General features: G+C 38.5%; 1 protein-coding gene across 3 annotated transcripts in view; it reads right to left on the bottom strand.

Annotated features, from left to right (window-relative positions):
* Positions 1–22097, bottom strand: part of USH2A (usherin) — a 734839-nt gene that overhangs the window by 157027 nt on the left and 555715 nt on the right. For all 3 annotated transcript variants that reach the window (XM_025927811.2, XM_086694483.1, XM_086694484.1), the window contains exons 50-52: positions 21254–21475; positions 8874–9097; positions 4117–4321 (exon numbers count right to left, since the gene is read on the bottom strand). In XM_025927811.2, the coding sequence (XP_025783596.2) occupies positions 4117–4321; positions 8874–9097; positions 21254–21475 (651 nt within the window). The remainder of the gene's footprint in view (positions 1–4116; positions 4322–8873; positions 9098–21253; positions 21476–22097) is intronic.

The following is a 22097-nucleotide window of genomic DNA, read 5'->3' as shown; positions in this document are numbered from 1 at the left end:
TCTGTCTTTATTTTCTCTGGTCAGAGGGCGTCTGCCACATATTCTCTGTGATGACCACTAGTGGGTTCCCATATATGCCTTCTGTCCTGGTCAGAGGCTTCTTGGCTAGAGTCTAATTTTTCCTGTTTTCTTTGCAGCTTGGGGGTAGTCATGTGACTCAGATCTCAACAATGGAGGAAGCATGGACGTGATAGGAGCATCTTGCACGTCACTTTCTAAGAGGAAATCACTTGCCTTCCATTGACATTCTCATCCCCTTTTGATGGGCTGGACACAGGATGTTGCGGCAACCCAAGCTGTACCATGTGAATGACGACAGCACCGGAAACATCATGAGTCATAAACTGGAGGGAATCAGGGTCCCTGAATGACCTAGTGGGGCAGAGCTGCCCAGACCATTCACCGGCCTACATACGGTCACTATATTTTTGGATCAATTCGCTGTAGCAGATTAAACTGTTCATTGCTAGTAACTGTTATTCCATACCCTTCAGGCCCACATCGTCATTTCCAATTTCAGTTGTGGCAGCTCCCCATGCTGTGTTTCTTATTCTTTCCTCTATGGCATTTCGTTCTTCTCCTTTGTACTCGCTCATCACTTATCCTCATTTCTTTGTTTTCCTGTGAGGCCCAGTCTTTCAAAGATGCTCCTAGCCCATGAAAGAATTCTTTGTTTTCTTTATGTGTAAGGAATCATTGTTGAAATTTTGCCTTCCCTCAATAATCTCTCTAATTTCTGAGTTATTTTTTTTTCTTTGCCAGAATTTCCAACTCTTTAAAAAATGTTTTTTAATGTTTTATTTATCTTTGAGAGAGAGAGTGTGAGTGGGTGAGGGACAGAGAGAGAGGGGGACAAAAGATCCAAAGCAGGCTATGCCCGATGGGGGGCTCAAACACACAAACTGCAAGATCATGACTTGGTGACTACACCACCCAGGCAGCCCTCCAACGTTTTATTTTTTTAATGTTTATTTATTTTTGAGAGAGAGAGAGCATGAGCAGGAGAGGGGCAGAGAGAGACAATCCCAAGCAGGCTTTGCGCTGTCAGCACAGAACCCGACGTGGGGCTTGAACTCACCAACCGTGAGCTGTAGTCGGATGCTTAACTGAGCCATACAGGTGTCCCAAACCCAACTCTTTTTTTTTTTAAGAATAAAAAAAACACTCTTTTTTTCTCAAAATTGTTTTGTTATATGGGGCTAGTCTTCAAATAACAGAGGGTTTTGCTTTTGTGGGGATTATGTTTGTTCAATCCTTACTTTTTAATTGCTTTAGTGTCCCATACATATTTGTTTTCAATCATTTCTTCAGTGGACAAGGAATTCTTCAAAAATGCATACACATGGTTGTGACCTTCCATTGCCTAAAAAGCTTTAATTTCCACTCATTCTTGCATAAAGACAACCTGCCGAGTGTGGCAATAAAGGCCTTCATCATCTGACTCCTGCTCTTTGGCCTTATCTCCATTATTTTTTCTCTCCTACACTGTGCTACATTCGTATCAAGGTTCTTGTTTTTCACACCTCCTGGGGTTCCTTTCACTTCCTGTTGCCCTCTGTGCCTGCCTTACCTTCCTTTCACCTGATGTTTCTACTTGTCTTAGTTCTCAGCTCAGGCATCATATCCTTCATGAAGTCTTTCCAACCTCTTCTGTCTGCATTAGGCGTCCTTGCAATGCTCTCTGCTTACTCTGTCACAGCTCTTAGACGGACATCGCTTCTCACATTACAGTACTTACATATCTGTTCTCTGTCCATTCATAGAGGCTGCAAATTCCTGATGGTAATTCTTATTTATTTGTTTTCATAGCTGTTGGTCTCAGGGTAGTGACTGGTTGTTAGTACAAATTTAATACATAGTTTTTGATAAGTGAAATGATCGCATGCATGAATAAATGTTGGTGAGCCCTGGTGTTGTTTCACTTTGATTGTAAATTTCTAAGAAAGGTTGCGTTCTTAGTCCAAGTTGGTCTCAGTCAATGGTGCTTATTTTAGCATTACTTAAGTGCTTCATTTTCTTCATGGAAAAGAAACTTTTGTTATTTTTCACATTTAACGTATAGTATTTATTGGTAGGTGAAGCATTCTGAAATATGGGTGGTAAAAGGCCTCACAATATTATATCAGTAGGTGTAAACACTTATTGTCATCTGGAGAGGGATATTGCAAACATCTTAATGGACCCTCAAAATCTTGACCTTAATTAAAAAGGCAGATAAAAGTAGGGAACTCTCTTAGATCAAACCTACTAATTTGTCAATGAGGGTCCTTAAATCTGTAACTGGGAGTTGAAGGAAATTGGAGGGTTAGACAAACCGTCTTTTATCTTGAGGACTTTCCTAATTAAATACATTCCAATACATGTGTTTTGTTTGGTTACAGCGTGTTAATCCAAAGACGAGGTGAAGTGAAGTAAGGACGTCTTACTCAGACAGATGTTTCAATCTGGTAGGAGAGATGGAACCAGGGGCCAAATGCATATGACACACGGTAGAAGCGGACGTTGTGCTGACGCCTGAAAGGAGAGGCGCTGGGTTGGAGGAGCTGCACAGAGGACGTGGATTTTGACCTACACCCTCAGAATGATGACGACGGACATTTAAAGTGGAAGAGACAGCTTGAGGGAGGTTTGGGGCACTCTGCAAGGAGCTCCTACTCGGTGCAGAGTCTCTGAAATCTACTGCTGCTGTTGTTGTTTATTTGAGAGAGAGAGAGAAAAAGAGAGACACAGAGAGAGAGAGAGAGAGTGAGTGGGGGGAGAAGTGCAGAAGGAGACAGAGAGAGAATCTTAAGCAGCTTCCATATTCAGCATACAGCCCAGTGCTGGGCTCGATCCCTCAACCCTGGGAGAGTGACCCGAGCAGAAATCAAGAGTCGGATGCTCACCTGATGGAACCACCCCAGGCCCTCGCTAAATTTGCTGTTCTTGAAGGTGACATGGTTTAAATCTGACATCTTCCCTTACCAAGTTACTTTTACAGATATGACCCTCAGTTTCCTCATCTATTAAATGATCTTACACGAGTGCTTTGTGGGTAAATCAAGGTAAGGTTTTAAAACATGTAGCACATCATGGAACTTTATCTCTATTCCTGCTTTCCCTCCTTAATCTACTCCTTTTATCCCAGTATCTTGACTTATTTATTTATTTATTTTTTTGCATCCCAAGGTTTGCCATTATCACTCACCATGGGTTAAGTAAAGAAGAATGATGATTCATGATGGAACAGAGCACTTTTCTTGTTTATTTAACCTTAGCTTGCCTGAATTATGTCACTTAAATGCATTCTATTTGACGCTAGATGCTAGATGATATATATGTACATACACACAGCTACACACACACACACATACACACACACACTGAGTTTTTCAAAAGCCAGAAACAAACTCTGGAGGGACTTAAGTAAATGGACGAATGATAAAAATTTAATAGAGGGCAGAACTATTTTGGAGATGATCTTAAACTTGACAGTGTTTTTCACTCAGCTTAGCCATGCCTGAGAACCACTATTTGGAGGAACTCAGTAGGGCCAAGATGGAGCCTGAAAATTATTTTCAATAACCATGAAGGTTATTGCTCCCAAGATGATGGCCATGTAGGGGCAACACCAAGCTGCAGGAGAGTACAGTCTCTAGACCCAGACCCAAGTTGAGGAAAGGATACTTTAAGCTCCTCCTCAGAATAATGCTGCTTGGTCTTACTGGCCATTAGTCAGGTTTCTTCCTCTTTTCTGCCTGCCAAACACAGCGACACTCAATTCATTGCATTTATTGTAAGCCTCCATTCAAACTCCTAAGAAAGAAAACTGGGCTCACTGAAATTAATTGGATATACCATCAAAGGATACATAGTTATTTCCTTGTTCTTGATTTTCTACAGGTTTACTTTAAAATAGCTTATTTCTTCTTTAAAGTTAGACTTTCCAATTTTTTAAACTGCTAACTTTGAACAGATCCAAAGTGTGCCTTTAATTACCTTGTGACTAGTTGGCCCATAGTTCGATGAAATTAATTGATTTTACGTTAAGGAGGGGGGGGGTGACACGAATCTGCATTTTCCCCAGCTTTTCACTAGCCCTAGTAAGCCATGGGCAGGTAGCTCGGTTCCTGTTACCTGTGAAGGAGAATGTGTTTACACTTCCCGTGTGAACAGTCTCTTCAGGAGATGAGCATATTTCTTCTATTGATTCCTTGCCTGTGGAATTGTGAGGTCCTCGGATCACGGTGCAAACGTGGCTGGTAAAGTTGAAGTCACACCTGCCGCAATGTGCTGTGGCTTCCAGAGACACTGGGCACAGAGTCCTGCACTCTCTGGCTTCCTAGGTTGAGTGGTAGGGGTGGGGAGATAGAGAAAAGATTTAAAAATTACATTTGGACATACGTGGGGGAGGTTGTAACAAGTTGCAAATGAAATTTTCTTCCACTTGGTTCATAAATAAATGTCTCAAGATTCATGAAGAGAAATGAAGGCGGGGCATACACTACAAAGAGCAGTTTGGGTTTGGATGACACAGATGTGGATTCGGAATCCAGTTTTGCAACTTCTTGCTTCTGTGACCTTGAGGACGTCACTTATATTCTCAAAGCCTCAGCTTCTTCGGTGATGAGAAAATGGAAATTGCATTTACCATACAGGTTGGTTACCGGAGTCAAATAAGACAACACCTGTAAATGCCTTACACTTAGTAGATACTCTGTAAATAATAGCAGGGGCCATAATTTTATTATTGTTACTTCTCACTCTCCTGATGGAGCTTTGGAGAAAATAAAGAACGTGATATTTGAGAGTCTGCACTTTTGTGCTGTGGGGCAAGTTGGACCGCTAAGAAACATTCCTTGTCCAACTTTTAGAAACCTAAATATTTCATAAACTCTCATTATAGTTATTATTATTTACATCCGTAAACCTTTTTTTCTGATGAATCCCTGGACTTGCTATTGGTGAGTGCTAATGTGTTCTAATGTCAGAGAGCGAAATACTTCATCATCCCAGATGATAGGAGATATAAATAAGGCAGTATTTTTATAATGCAAAGCTTCCCTTCCTCTTTCTTTTATATAGGTAGTATAATATACTTAAAATAACTTTGGTTATCAAAATGTATCCACATTCTATCTCTCTTACCTCATATAAGTTAAATTATTCTCCCAAATGTTGTCAAAATAAGGCTGCTTCAGAAAAATATCGTAGGATTTCTATTTGAATATAGTGACTTGAACACCTGCATTTATCTCCATTTCCTCTGAAAGCCCAACCCGATGGAAGTAAAGGAACATAGACAGTCCAAGGAAGCAGAAAGGGGATGAATACATGCAGAGACAATACTGTGTGCTCAGTGATACCATTTTGTGTTTTCTCCCTGGGAATACCATATTTGTAAGTCCAGCTCAGTAAGAAAAGCCACGTGACTAGAAATGCCCCTGGGATGACAGTATGTATGTTGTATCCTTTCTGAGATCCATACATGCGTAATCATCCTCTTTCTTCCCTTTTCCATTGTGATCTGAGGGTTGTGTGTGAAGTCCCACAAGAGCGAAGATGTAGATCCCGAGACATTCCTTGGAGGAGAGCTGTCTGACTCACACTGGGTTGTAATTTGAAAGAACTGTTTTAAAATTTATTCTACTGACCCATCCCATACGTGAGTACACTGTTTTGATTTTGGCATGGTCTTATGTGTCGTAGCTAAAACATAAATTAGAATTTTGAAGTTAGATATCGTCTTGACAGCAACAACAAAACCCTAAACCACATGGCGTTGCTTTAATGCTTAGATAGGCAGTGGCAAATAAACACATACTGGGGTTTGGAAATTTGGGGAGCTCGGTTATGCCGTGGCTACATATTTGATAAAATCACGACCTGGGACAACTGTCAGAGTAAGCCAGGGCTACTGCACTCCAGCCCTGGGGGGAAGAGGTCACGATCTAGAACATCCTCAGTAGGTGTGTGCTGTTTCTGCTGCACTTGGTAAAGTGTTACAAAATGGCATAAGCTTCGAAGAGATTTGGTGAAATTGAAAGGAACAGCGAGACTTCACTGGAAGGTATAAGGTAGGAGCCAAAGAGGGCAAGCCAAATAAAAGTCTGCATGTTGCACAGTGTGAATCCCAGCCTCCTTTCCTACCGATTCCCTATGTGCTGTCAGCCAGACATATATCTTATCACGATCTAGGATGGATTATTAAGGATAATCAATTAAGTGTACTTGCTAAGATTCTTGTTAATATGACTCCCTGACAAAAAGCCATCCTGCCACCCAATTCCCTTGCTGTGTGCTCTCCACTAATATATGCCTATGCACAGTGAGCTTTCCATTCAGCCTCCAATGGAAAGAATAGACTAGGAATAGACTAGGAATAGAATATGAAAAAAACAAAAATTCAAAGGGAGGAGAAATAAAGGAAGGGAAAGAAGAAAACTAAAATAGAACCAAACAAACAAATGAGAAAATTCAAGGAACAAGGTGAACAATAAAAAAAGCAACAACAATGGAATTAGTATTTCCAGAATAATAAAAAAAAGACACCCCATGAATGGAACAAGAGTAGAATGGAACAAGAGTAGGAACAGTCAGCAAACAAGAAAGAACCCTTAAAAGCTATTAAAAAAAAAAGAGATGATAGCTAAAAAAAATCAATCAATCAATAGAAAGGGTGGAAGATGACGTTAAGGCAATATCCGATCATGTTGAAAAAGATGAAGTGTTAACTAATCAATAAACAAGAAACAAGAAGAAAAGATGGAAAGATGGAAAGATTGGCTTAGGAAGTCTAACACCAAACTAGTCTGTAAAAACAGATATAAAAAGGGAGCAAATTATCAAAGAAATAATAAAATAACATTCCTCAGAACTGAGGGTCATGAGACTTCACACTGAAAAAGTCCACAAAAAGTACATCACCATGAATAATGATGATGATGATGATGATGATGATGATGATATCCACATGGAGGCACATTATCATGAAATATTAGAAAGATGGAATAAAGAGAATGTCCTAAAAACTTTCATAGGAAAAACAACCTGGGTACCTAGGAAGAAACAGGAATCAGAATAGCAATGAAAGTTTAAAAGTGCAGAAATTACTTTAAAATCCGAGTAGAAATAATTCTTAACCTGGAATTGTGTACCTAGCCAAGTTATCAATCTAGAGGGAGGGTATAAAAATGGTAATTTCAGACATCAAGCTCTCAAAAACTTTACCTTTCACGCACCGATACCCAGAGTGATCTTTCTCCAAAAGAAGGCAAAAAGGCAAGAAAGGGGGACTCTTAGATTGAGAACACTGGGACACTGACACAGGAGGGAAGTAAAAGAAACCCCCAAACCAACACTTAGGGAAGACTCTCTGGGGAGAAATGTCACAGTGGTCCAGTCCTGAATGGAGCAGGAGATAGAAATCTCCATGAAAGAGATATTCGCAAAACAAAGTGCAACCCATACGTTGAACTTAACTGTAACACACTCCTTGATTCAGCATTCAGAAATAATGTCTTAATTATAATAATTTAAATGTGAATTGTCAATATGGCTGTTAACTGGCTTTCATAAAGCCAATTTAAGTCAATTTAAAAGATCATGTATATATCCTGAACATTGTCCTTGAGTAATGGAAACTATATCTTCCTGAAGCCAAAATGAGATTCCTGGGAAACAAATGTGAGTGGATAATAATGAAACAAATAGTTGTGAGCAATAGTGTCATTTCTGAAACTAACGGGTTTTCTGTCTTAATTTTTCAAATCTGAGTGCCCTTTTGAGGAGACTTTTCTACACAGATTCTTCTTAACTAGTCATTTTAAAGACATGTTCCTGCAACATCACCAGTTTTAAGACTGTGTGCTTCAGAGAAATTTCCCAGTCCAAATTTCTGAAAACATTGACTTGGAATAAATGCGAACTTTGGGAGCATACTGTTGGATAGATTTCTTTCAAGTTGCGTACGGTCATACCAATTTCTAAAACAATTTTGTAGATGAAAAACTATTTTTGATGGGTATTTCATACGATTCTTCACTTCATGAAGTACTTGTTCTTTTTAACAACTTTATGAATTATCTTAATATTAATTGTTGCCAAGTGCTTGCTGGAACCCTAACAATTTCAAAGGTTAGTTTACATGTTAAAGTCTATGGTGTCCACACGATGTTTGTATAGTTGCGTCAGTTGGCATGAATGACCCAAACACCTATTTGCAGGCATCTCCTAAGGCAAAATGACTACAGAACTTAGTAGCATGTTTGGTTTTTAATGTCCCATAATCCTTTTCTTAAAATGTTAGGTTTCTGGAGTCCTGTGTCAAATATAATTTTAACAAAACGTGACACGTCTGTCCATGAAGTATGTCAACATACAAACAAATGATACACTCATAGGTCTATCCGCTTTTAGAGTGGCAGGCATTTGTTAATCTTCAACCGTCTCAAGGAATAGGATATAAGCACAAGTGAATTTGCTGGATCTAAGGTCTCTATCAAAGGAAAGTGTTGGATTTGGGTTGGGGACCCAGAGGGAAGAAGCCAGAATTTCTTTCCCTTTCCATCCCAGCACCCATGGGCATAAAATGGCACCGCATAGGTCCCAGACGACATATTCGGGCTCTTTTGGCACACAGGCGTTCAGTCCTGCACTAATCTGAAGTGCTGGGTAAAGCTTCCTGAGAACAGCTAATCATTATTAATTCCTTTAGAATTCATTGCAATAACATCAATCACAGTGAACTCATTTGGTATTAATATGGATGTAATGTGAAAATGAATAATGCACACAGGAGTTTTTATATTCCTATTTTAGAAAAATAGTTATGAACAATGTATTTCTCTTTCCATTGTCAAATCAGCACCTCTGAGAGGTTTTCTATCAATTACCTTCATCATCATTCCAGTTGAAATCTTGTCAGAGCAAACATATTTCAAAGGATTATATCCAACTCCATTACAGCATTTCTGGCTCTTTGGAATAAGTTCAGTCTCACAGCATTTTACTGGCACCAGGTCATTCTTTTTAACATGTGCTTTAGACTCTCCACTGGAAGCTGAGCAGCATATGGTATCTGACATATTCACATAATCCTGCCCACAACAGAACATCCCTGCAACAATAAAATGTTATATATGAATATGAAATTAAAAAAAAGGAAGAACACTGAGACCGCTATAAAGTTTGGTATAAAAATGTCAGACTCAGGCAGTTGCTGCAATGGCACAATACAAGGTAGCACTTCCTTACCAAGGTGATTTAAATGTGCAGTGAGGGGTCCTTCTTACCAAGAGCACTAGACACTAATTAGGTAAAGAACACACAAGAACAAGTGTTCCAAAATCATTCAGCGGGGCCAAACTTCTCCCAAGCTCCATAGGAAAAAAAAGAATCCTGATTTCCGTCATGAGAATTACCGGCTCATTTTGTGATGATAACATCGCGTTGCAGAAAAAGGGCTAGTTAAACTACGGGGAGTCAGAGGAAAGCTCTAGAAATTCACGAGGGAGAAAAGGTCAGCGAAACGCTCTGGGATAAGAGGCTAGACAGAGTAAAGAGGTAGCACCATCCAAGTACTGGAGACGCTGTGGGAAGAGTCTGGGAAGTTTTTGCCTGGCTTTGTCTAGGGGACACGTCTGCTTCTTGGGCATCCAGTAAATCACTCTTTCATCATAAGATAGATTTATTCAAAACGAGTTGCGCTTGCTCACTGATCAGGTGAACAATTTGGCCACTAGTTTTTGAGCAGCACTGAGTTCTAGACTCATCACTGGACATGGATAAGAGATTGGGGTCAGTGGCAGAAAGACTTCGCAAGGAGGGGTCATTGGTTGCCACTTGTTGAGGAAAGACACGTGTGCCTTTCACACCAAATAGACTTTCTCCCACCAAATTCAGTTTAACTGCCTGTGTTCACATCATTTAGATCTTGCCATAGAAGAGATACAGCAGAAATTTAGACATAAAATCCTGAATAAATAAACAATACTCTAGAGTCAGATTAAGCCAGAAATTAAGGTGCCTACACTCCAGGTCACAGGGCTATTATATTAGAATTTATATCCAGTTATAAAGCAGCACAGTGTGATGAATGATTTATTTTAATTAGAATTTTGTTTATTTATTATTAGTCCTGACTGATAACATAAAGAACCTCAACTTCAAAGTGCCCTGGGGTCCTGATTGTTTAATCTGGTCCTGTACAAACACCTACATTATGAAAGACACTCCTAATAATAAACCAGTGAGTTTTAAGTGCTTTTTATTTAAAAAAGAAAAAAAAATCCTTGAAAGTAGACACTGGCTTGGTACACACCTTAAGAAAGATGTTTAGCCACACGTGACTCCAAAGAACTTTCTCGCTGATCTTTCCACTTCAAAAAATATCTCCTAATATTTTATTTATTTATTTCTCATTGTTTTAAATTTATTTATTTATTTTTGAGAGAGAGAAAGAGAGAGCAAGTGGGGGGAGGGGCAGCGAGAGAGAGGGAGAGGATCCCAAACAGACTCCGCACTGTCAGCAGGGAGCCCGATGAGGGGCTCAAACTCGGTAAACGTGAGATTATCACCTGAGCTGAAACCAAGAGTCGGAGGCTTAACCAACTGAGCCACCCAGGTGCCCTTCTCCTAATATTTTAAAACTTTTATCAATGTACATCATTGAGCACCACCAAGTCTTAACATGCCGTGTCTAAATGTGGTAACTGTTCAAAATGATTGGTTTAAATAAAGGTAAAGTGTTTTCTTCAGTGCTTTATTAATAATATTAGTTGTTTTAACATTTCCAAGGAAAGGTTTTTTTTCGCATAAATACACCCAGCAGAGCTATCACTGCAATCTGAGTCTTGGTGATGACAGGTAAAAATGACATGTGTATACACACATGTGAGTACACACAATAAAAAGAAAAATCTACACCTTCAAGTTTTATAATGTTGGGACATTTTTTCCTGCTGCTTTCTGATCAGACATTCAAATACAACCTTGGATTTTTTTACCGTCATTTTTTTCTCTAGCAGTTTTCTTAAAATAATTCATGTTTCTATTTTAAAGAGCAATCGAAATCTGAAAACTGGCCCTTTAGGGAGCAGAATACATTCTCCCCCTCTACTCCCAAGTTACTTTACGGTTTCACCATGCTTTAAGTATAAAATCAAAATGCAGACATTGACCTAATTCGAAACTCTAATCAGTCATCTGATCGCTCTGAGGGACTTTTGACAGGTCAACTAAAATTTTGATAATGAACTGTTTTTACACTAGAAAAAAAAAAGGCTGCTTTCTTTCATAAAGAGCTTCATCTTTGTTTCACTGAATTAAAATTTTCAGCCAAGATTTCACTCTCATAACAAGAAGTGACTCCCTTTCTAGTTTCTTTGGTAAACCATTACTTCTTTAATTATTATCAACCTTGTTCCAGTGTGATAAATTGCTAATTACTTAATACCCTAATCAGCGTTCATTCTTTGCACAGATAAACTGTGACAGTGCCATTAATTTAAATAGTAATTTCACTTAATGGCCAGAACGGCACACCAGATTTTTATGCAGCATTTTCTGAAGACTGCATCCATCACTGCAATATTCTGACATAAAGATGTCTGACGTGCACTAACTCACTTAGGGAGAGCAGATGTTGTGGAGCGGAGTTTGGTAGTAATTCCCATAGTGCATCACTTCAGCATGAATGAGCTGCAAATTCAGAGACAGACAATCTTCCGAAACGGCATTGCAATAACTTCTGACCCCTGCTTAATTTATCACATGCAGCACTTGACTTTTGAACTTTGACACATAGAATGCACAATTTTAAATGTGCCAAAAGGAAAACAAAACAGGTCGTGTATTATTGATGGATCGATCTATTCTTCCAGAGGCTGTTCATTACATTTGTACACAGGTGATGATTCTCTGTGGACAGATGTTACTAAAGTGGTACAATACACATAGAGCTATTAGATATTTATTTTTAATATCAAACTGCATATTTCATCTTCCCGAGCAGCATATATATCCAATGGGTAGCTCTCATTTCATTGGATACAACTGAGAAAACAGTGAAGGAAAGAGTTGTTTACTCACAATGTCATGAGTGGTTTCAATAGGTTACTAACATTAATTTAACGGCCAGGACCGAAAAGGAAAGCATTTATAAACATATGGTCCTGATGAATCTCTAAATTGTTAATTCTCTAAAACAGGTGCTTCATTTTTCTAAAATAAAAAAAGAACAAGAGTTATGAATCATGCTTTTGAGATCGAAATAGTACAGTAGTAAAATCAAAGTCTGGAATGTGACAGATTCAGGTACAACTCTGGGACTGATCATTGGGACCACATTTTAAACCAAGGGGTTATATATTAAGCCCACCAGACTGGAAAAAAAAAAAAAGTTTTGTGATTAGTCATTGTTAGGACAAACTTACAAAATGGTGGCGGGATATGAAAGAAAAGACGTGCGTGCTTGTCTCCACCAGTAGATGGCTCTATGGCTGCCACCACAAAACAGAAATAAAGGGAGAGCAAAAATTTCCCCAAATTGCTGAGCTATGTTTTAAAGTCTTTTATATTACACCTTCAAAATTTTTTTTAATGTTTATTTATTTTTGAGAGAGACAGATAGAATGCAAGTGAGTTAGGGGCAGAGAAAGAGGGAGACACAGAATCCGAAGCGGGTTCCAGGCTCCGAGCTGTCAGCACAGAGCCTGACACAGGGCTCGAACTCACAAGCCGTGAGATCATGACCTGAGCCGAAGTCGGACGCTCAACCGACTGAGCCACCCAGGTGGCCCTCTACATTAAAGATTCATTATGGCACATGGAAATCTTCCTGGAAAACATTCTTTGATACAACTCTTACATAATGGATTTCTGTGCTCTGTTTCCCTCTTTGCAAACTTTCTAAATCCCATCTTACAAGACAAATAGCCACAGTCATTCATTCTGCTCAAGTCCTACTCCAGGACATGGAAACCCAGGATTCTCTTCCAAAGCAGTTTCAACTCAGAGTCTCCTATCAAAGGCTGCGTGGGCAACATTTACAATAGAGATCAGGCGATATGTTCCAAAGGTATGTCATGAGCAGTTTCTCATGGCTAACTGAAACTCCTGTTCTCTTGAAATGATAGGGGGACTTTCATTTTCATCTCTCAGTACTAAAAGATACGATCAAGTCCAATCCAAGATTAATGGCATAAATGACAAAGCCCTTTAAGCAAACACTAAGAATAAAAAGAGTAATAAAGAGGTTTCAAACACATCCAAAGAAAATGGTTAAGAATACATATCCACCGAAATGACGAGCATGACTTTCATCCCGAGATACCTGTATAACACTCCTACACAACTCATCTGCCCAGAGAGAGCAGTAAAAACATAAACGCTACCCCAGCACTTCTGTTCCAACAGCATCTGTTAATTCACTCCATTTATAAAATACATATTGACAAAGACAACTGAACTGGGACCGGGGAGATTTGATTTGGTGTGAGAAAGTCAATTCAATGTGATTTTGTTAAAGGGCTCCTGCAGGCAAATAAAAGAGTTTAAGTAATAAAGTACATAAAGAGATGTTTTACGAGCCAGCCTGGTCTTACGGCGGGCACACAATGCCAGGCAGTGAGAGAGGCCAGGCTTAGGAACAATATTGTGAGATCCAAACCCTCATGTAGCAGGTATGGTGTTGCTAGGTTGAGGAGAGAAAGGGCCATATGGATATTCTGGAAGGTCACTGAGGTCATAGTCATTAGGGACGACAGGAGGGAGCGGCAGCAGAGAGAGGAAAAAGGCATGTGGAACGTGTCTATTTTAACTGAAACCTGCAGGAAGGTCAAGAGAATAAAAAGAGAGGCTTTTCCTTTTTAAAAGTATCATTCCTCTGGTCCACCATGATTACCAGACTGGGCAGAATTGCACAATGTCATGGGAAACTCTTGAGCTAATCTTGATTTGCAGGAGTTGAGTAATGTCACAATTTGCTTAAGAAATATTTGACTAGCGTGGAAAACCATAGTGAAGTAAGGAGTGATTCTGAAATTTGGGCCCACGGATGGACTTCAAGGGTGTATGAAATTGCAGGCAAATTACTCTGTGTGTTTTATGTACCAGTATTTGAAGTGAGGCTTTGTAAAGATTTCTCAGGGAGCGTTTGACCCCAAAAGATTAGGCACCAGTTTCCTAGAATACAGTCACCTGTACTACATTTTATTTTTGGCAATAGTATTCTGAGTTAGCTTTCCTTTTCCCTCATATTCATTTTGCCCCCAAATCGAATATATCTCCTTAAATCACAGTTCTTATAATCACGTTGACTCTTCCTTGATTACTAAATAATATCCAGATCCTTTTGCCTACTCAGACTTATCCCTCTCTACTTCCTTACACACGGTGCTAAATTCACACTTTAGCTCAAGCTACACCCCTTAGCTGAAATGTCCATCTTCCGTCTACACATCTCAACATCTTGTTCATTGTTTGAGGTTCCAATCCAATGGCTTAGCTTTTTCCATCACCTTGACTGGAGTGAACTCTCAGTTAAGAATATGCTTGTGTTCATCCATCTCTTATGGACTGTGTTTAACCTTATTGGTACTTTCCTCCTTGATTAGATTATAAGTCCTTAAGGATAAAAATGGAATCTTAGCCAATTTTACACTCTCAGAGCACAGAGAATAATGTCTTGAGCATAGACACTACACAATACATTTTTATCGAATGAAGGAATATGGAAATTGACTTAAAAAAACAACAAATAAACAAAGACGCTAAAAGCAGACATTTTGGCTTTTATTTTAAAACTCTGACCCATTACAGAGTGGGCGAGCAACACTTTTGTACCCTGCCTTCCAACCTAGCACCCTTGTTCTGTCTTTTTTTTTTTTTTTTAAGTTTATTTATTTTTGAGAGAGAGAGAGTCTGGACTTGTGCAAGCCAGGGAAGGACAAAGAGAGGGAGAGGGAGAATCCCAAGTAGGCTCCTTGCTGGCAGCTTGGAGGGACTTGATCCCACCAACTGTGAGATCATGACCTGAGCTGAAATCAAGAGTCGGCTGCTCAAAAACTGGGCCACCCAGGCGCCCCACCTTGTTCTGTCTTTAAAGTGCCTATTTTTAACTACTCAACCAAAAGAAGAGGAGATACTCAGCTGGTTGATCATAGCACAGGACAACTAACTCATTGCCAGGATTTTCTAGTACACATGATTACCATGCCTTAAGGCAGAGGTTCACAAAGTTTGGTCTCAAGATCTCTTTACACTTTTACAAATAATTAAAGACTCCAAATAGCTTTTGCTTATACAGGTTATATCTGTTGATAAATACTGGCTGGAGTCGAAAACAACAACTTTTGAAATATGTATTTACTAATTAATTTAAAATAATAATAGGTAACATTTGAGAAGAATGATATTGTTTTATATTTTTGCAAGCCTCTATAATGGCTGGCTTAATAAAGGGAACTAAATTCTCACACCTGCTTCTGCATTCAGTTTGTTGTGATATCACACATGCAACCTCTGAAAAACTCCACTGTACACACAGGAGAGAATGAAATTGAAAAAGGCATATAAGGGGCGCCTGGGTGGCTCAGTCAAGCGTCCGACTTTGGCACAGGTCATGATCTCGCGGTTCGCAAGTTCGAGCCCCGTGTCGGGCTCTGTGCTGACAGCTTGGAGCCTGGGGCCTGCTTCTGTTTCTGTCTCTCTCTCTCTCTCTCTCTCTCTCTGTCCCTCCCTTGCTCACGCTGTCTCTCTCTGTCTCTCAAAAATAAATAAATGCAAAAAAAAAAGACATATAATAGTTTTGTATTAGTATGGAGATCATTTTGATCTCACAGACCACCTGCAAAGGTGTTTCTGCAAAGGGTCAGACCCATAGAAGACCCATGTCATTCTTTTTTTTTTAAATTTTTAATGTTTGTTTATTTTTGAGACAGAGAGAGACAGAGTGAGAGCAGGCGACAGGAAGAGAAAGAGAGAGACACAGCTTCCCAGGCAGGCTCCAAGCTCTGAGCAGTCAGCATAGTGCCTGATACGGGGTTTGAACTCACAAACTGTCAGATCATGACCTGAGCTGAAGTCGGATGCTTAACAGACTGAGCCACCCAGGCACCCCCACGTCATTCTTTAAAAGTGACTGTCTCAGGGCCTAGCACTCATACATACTACCCTTTCTTATTCTTTTTTTCTTTTTAATTTTTAATGTTAATTTTTAAGAGAGAGACACAGAGCATGAGCGGGGGAGGGGCAGAGAGACAGAGAAGGAGACAGAATCTGAAGCAGGCTCCAGTCTCTGAGCTATCAGCACAGAGCCCAAAGCGGGGCTCGAACCCATGGACCGAGAGATCATAACTGGAGCCGACATTGGATGCTTAACTTACTGAGCCACCCAGGTGCCTCATATTACCCTTTCTTCTAACTTTGGCAAACATGAGGTGTGCACTCAAAGGGCAGAGTGTATAAGGCCTCTTTTTTTCCAGTCGTCCAAAAAATGTTTGCAATTTGGTAGTTTATGATACTGACCTTGCTCATTAGACCTGACATACAGTTTGGGTTGGAGGGTGTCCAGTGCTTCTCCAAATATCATAATGATCAAAGAAAGAGGTTAAGAGCATGGGCTCTGTAGCCATGTGGATGCTGCCAGAATCCCTTTTTAGCCACAGAGGCAAGAGATTCCAGAGGAAATCTCCCAGACCCCCTTGCACTTAGGTGTCAACAGATAGTGAGTTCCAGTTAGTGAAATGTTAACTTAAATTTTGCTATTCCTAGACCTGGCAATAAAAAATTCGCACACCCATTATTCCATGTTCTTTTCCTCTTTTGGTTGCAGGAATGGGTATAACCCCCAGGTGACCTTAGAAGCTACCTGTGGAATGGCCAAAATACCTAGGGAAGAGAGGTAACCTGCAGATAGGTTCATATCCCAGTACTATTATATAAGAAAACTATAACCCCTATAGTATTTGAGACTGCAAATTTGAGGGTTCGTTTATAGCAGCAATTAATGCTACCTGAAATAATACAGCCACTGGGTAGCTATGTGATTTGGGGACAGTGTTTGTTGTTGTTTTTTGTTTTCTGGGGGTTTCTTTTGATAGGCATGGTTCAGGTATATCATTATTTGAACAAACCTGATTCTAATTATTTACCCAAAATATATATATAGTTGAAAAGACCCAAAACGTAATCTTTCTATATAGCATGTGGCATTAGTTTAGTATTATGTTCTATATTTCTTTTGTATGGGGGACAGTTTTTAACTTTTGTTAGAAGCACTTCTGTTTCCTCATATCTAAAATGGAGATAATAGGGGCGCCTGGGTGGCTCAGTTGGTTAAACATCCAACCTTGGCTTAGGTCATAATCCTGCTGTTTGTGAGTTTGAGCCCTGCGTCGGACTCTGTGCTGACAGCTCAGAGCCTGGAGCCTGCTTCAGATTCTGTGTCTCCCTCTCTCTCTGCCCCTTCCCTGCTCATGGTTTCTCTCTCTCTCAAAAAAATAAATGTTAAAAAAAATTTAAATGGAGATAATAATAGTCCTTACCTCATAGGGTTGTTGCAAGCTTTAAGCATGTTATAAATGTGTGGGTATATTATGAAGTACACAGAATTAAGTTTGGCAAATAGTGAACACAGACTGTTGTTTATTTTTTGTTGTTGTATTTTGTCTCCTGTTCATTGTGTACATCTTTTAGCCAATAATCAGTGTCTAGGAGACACCTGAGTGGGCTGAATTCCTTGGGTGTACTTTACTTATCTTTCGAATGCTAACTTCTTAAGGTTACGATTCTGGGGGAAATTTTCTGAAAGGATTATGTTTCTACACTGAACTCTTGTGTATCATATGATTTAATGCATCATTCATTTTTAAAGATCTTAGAAAGTTAGTTTTTGTTATTGTTTCTTGGTTTTACCTGGCAAAGTCACCTTTCTTATTACCTTATAGTGCAGATCCAGGTATCTGTGCGGTATGTTGGAGGTAATCCTTAAATTTCTGGGGTCAATGGAAGTGTCCTAACTGAAGTCCAATTCTGTTGTATGTAGGGCAACAATCCATCGTCACTATTTTCTGGACAGTTGATGGAGATCAACAAAATGACACGGTACTATCAAACAGTCTGAGTATATGTTAAAGTCTTCCTCCATATATGTCTCACTGGTGAATGCATAGAGGGGTGCCTGGGTGGCTCAGTCAGCTAAGCATCCGACTCTTGACTTCAGCTCAGGTCATGATCTAACAGTTTGTGGGTTTCAGCCCCACATCAGGCTGCATGCTGACAGCACAGAGCATGCTTGGGATTCTCTCTTCCTCTCTCTCTGTCCCTCTCTCACTCACCAATTCATGTGTGTGTACTCTCTCTGTCAGAATAAAAACTAAAATTTAATAAAAGAATGTACAGCATGGGTATAGTGTGGATCCAGGTGGGTGATTTATAACTGCATAGAATAGTAAATGCCTTGGGAACACACTTAATAGTTGTCCAAAGATAAAATAAAAAACTAGAAATCAGGCATTTTTTGCCTGAAAGAAGGAGACAATCTTTCCCATACTGGGAGTACTGAAATTCAGTTGTGAATAATTTAATCAACATTTCTCATTTATTTAAGGGCTATGAAAATATTGGAAGTCTATTATTCTTGTTAAGATACAAGATTCAGGTACCCCCAGGATTGATACTTTTTAAATTTTTTGATTGATTAGTTTTGTTCTTCAAGTGTTCTTCTTAATAATTATCTTCAGAACTTTTACATAGAAGAAAGAGACTCTTAAATTCAGAGAACAAACAGGGTTGTTGGAGGGGTGTTGGGTGGGAGAATGGTGGGCTAATTGATGATGGGCATTAAGGAGGGCACTTGTTGGGATGTGCACTGGGTGTTGTATGTGAGTGATGAATCACTAAATTCTACTCCTGAACCCATTGTTACACTATATGTTAACTGACTTGGATTTAAATAAAATTTAAAAAAGGAAGAAAATGTGTATAAAAATATATACAATATATACAATGGTATATAACAATAACACTATACTAATTTCAACAATTATTACTGATATTGTGGATAACTTTTTGATGTTTTTTTTTTTAAAGAAGAAATTATAGAAAAAAAAGAAATTCATAGTTCATCTGCGTCAAGATCTAATGGTGTCCTGAAATTATGCTCAGAGAAAGGCTGGAGTTCTCAACCCTTGCTAGTTGTATGGGCGGATTTACCCTGAAGCTAATGAGCTTGAACTTCAGGGCCGTTTTCTGACAAGAGCCCCTTCTAGGAAAAGCGTGGTTATATATTTTTATAAAATTAGCAAATGTATAACCTTTAACTACAATTTTTCATGGCCTCTGTCTCTTGCTCCTTTAACTTGCCTTGTATCTTATGTATCCTTATATTGACTAAAATAGGAGAGTGACCACGTACATTTTTGAAATCTAAGTAAGGGGAAGTTGATTTGGGTTCAGTAGCTATGTTTATGATTTTTGTCAATTCTATAAAAAAGTCATTAGGCCTTGACTATGCCATTTTAACTTCAATTTGGAAAGATAAGAAACGTGAGAAATTACAGACTCCTAATATGGATGCATATAAGGGGAAGCTTTAAAGAAAGAGAAAGATCAGACAGAAAAATTAATGGCATATGAAACAAAAGCTGTAGAACTGACCAATAGAATCAACTGAAATATTCTGACATCAAGAGAATTATAACAAAATAAATTTTAGATTATAACAAAAGTAGTAAACTATTAAAAGAAGCTGCTGGATCTCAGATTGAAGTATAAATTATTACAAATTATGAAGAGAGGTAACTCATAAATACATTGAAAAAATTTATACTTCGGCTGATGCACAGATAAAATAGTGATATCATTATAAATTATAGCTCAAATTCAGTCATAAAATGATAGCCATGAAAAACTGGTATGATGTTGTCAATTCAACAAATATTTAACACATGTCATTGCAAATTACTTTAAAATAAGAAAACTCAGGGCACTTGGGTGGCTCAGTCAATTAAGTATCCAACTCTTGATTTCAGCTCAGGTCATGATCTCACAGATTCATGAGATCAAGCCCCGCATTGGGTGACTGTCAGTGGAGCATGTTTGGGATTCTCTCTCTTCCTCTCTCTCTCCCCCTCCCCTGCTCACATACTCTCTCTCTTTTCTCAACATAAATAAATAATCTTTAAAAAATAAAATAAATAAATAAAAAATAAATAAAATAAGATAAGAAAACTTAAAATGCCCTTAAATCTTAGAGAGATCCTTGGTAAATGTTTCTCTAAATTTGACAATAATCTAAGAATTTACATAATATTATAATAATAAACTTTGAAGCTTAAAACCACTTTTCTAAATTTCAATAATTAAAACGTATTTTGCTTAGGAAAGAATGAATTATCTTTCTATCCTTCTCATTGATAAATGGCACAAAGTCATTGCCCCATGAAGAGGTGATCAAGGGTATAAGTTAAACATGTCAGGGGGAAAAAAGAGGGATGTGAGAAGTTATATAATCCAAACATGCTGTTTTTATGTTAGTGGTATTTGCTAGATTTTATTTTTTAAATTTGTAAATTTCATAATTTATTTTCCCCTTCTAAATAAATGTTCATCATTTTATTTTCTTTCCTTAAAGAGGACCCCCCAAATTATATAACTTTCAGGCACCCAAAAATTCATTATGGAATCTTGAACAAGTGACTAATTTCTGTGCCTCAGCTTCCTCATTTTTAAAATGTAGACAATAATAGAACCTATCTAGTAAGACTGTTATAAAGATTAATTGAAAAAAAAAAAGGATTGAGTTAGTAATGCATAAAACATTGGGCATAGTACCTGGTTGATAGTAAGCACTCAATCAATGATAATGATTGCTATTAAAATTAGTGTTAATTTCATAGCTACCAAAGAATAAGGGAGCAAAAGAACTGACATATCATCAATAATAATTTTGTATACTGTTAGCATTGCTAGGAAATATTCTCTTGATCCAGAACCAGTGCATGCATTCATGTGTGTTTTTGTGTTTGTTTTTGTTTATGGTGGATATGACACTTCTCAACAGGAAAGAGCTTTGATCCATTTTCATGAAATGCATCCACGAACATAAAAAAAGGTGAGATTACATTTTCATTTGTTGTAGAATATATACTTAAATGTATTAGACATAATTCACATGAGCTTTAATTACTTATTTGCTTTGTATCTAGGGCAATTTCCTGACCTGTGTTTCTCAGAATCTCCACTGATTGAAAAGTAGACAAGGGCTCCTTACCTGGAAGGCGACTGTACACCATGCCTTCTTCTTCTCCACCACAGCATTCTAAATCTTTGTTCACAATCTGTCCGCCACAGCACTGCTGGCCATGGCCATCCCGAAGCCTCCCAGCACAGCAAATCTGGTTTCCTGAGGTGGAGTAAGGCATTCGGCCACAGCAGGAGTCGCCAATGCCAGTGGAAACCCGATTGTGCTGTTCATCTGGACAACATACTTCACCTGTCAATTTAGGACAATAACAATCATTGCATGAGTTAAAAGAAATATGCTTTGACTCACAAGGAAATTTTATCACAATCATCTTGCAGATGCCAACTGGTTGACAGAATTACTAGAAAGAATGCTGTCATTTTGGAGTTACAAAATTTCAAAACAATTTAAAAATTTTCAATTAAAGATGTATAAACATGGGTCTGCTCACATACACACATGGTAACTTAGAGGCAATGCTATGTTACCTATTTCCTCTCTCACCCCTAGTAAATGAACACAGTAGGTCTGGCAACATGATAAGTGGTATTACAAAAAAGTTTGCCTACAAATACTTTTCTATCTATTTAGTGTAATTTTTTTGAAAGTGGAGTGGATTCAGAAATTAACATAAAATTGGTATTGCCTACATTATAATTTCTTTAACCAAATTTTATTTATTTAAGCAAACAAAATACTTCTGATGTGAAGCTCAGTTAAATGAGAGGAGGTAAAAATATTCTATATCAAGTCAGCACATTAATACTTTTCTGGGCTATGACAGACACTGAATTTCACTAATGTAGCTGTACTTACATTCCCCCTTTACATGATATTCTGGGAAACTTGAAACAAGAATAAAATAACCTTT

This window comes from Puma concolor, chromosome E4 (assembly GCF_028749965.1).
Source record: "Puma concolor isolate L17-30 chromosome E4, mPumCon1.1.hap2, whole genome shotgun sequence".
Taxonomy (NCBI): Eukaryota; Metazoa; Chordata; class Mammalia; order Carnivora; family Felidae; genus Puma; species Puma concolor.
This window is presented reverse-complemented; position numbering and strand designations above follow the sequence as displayed.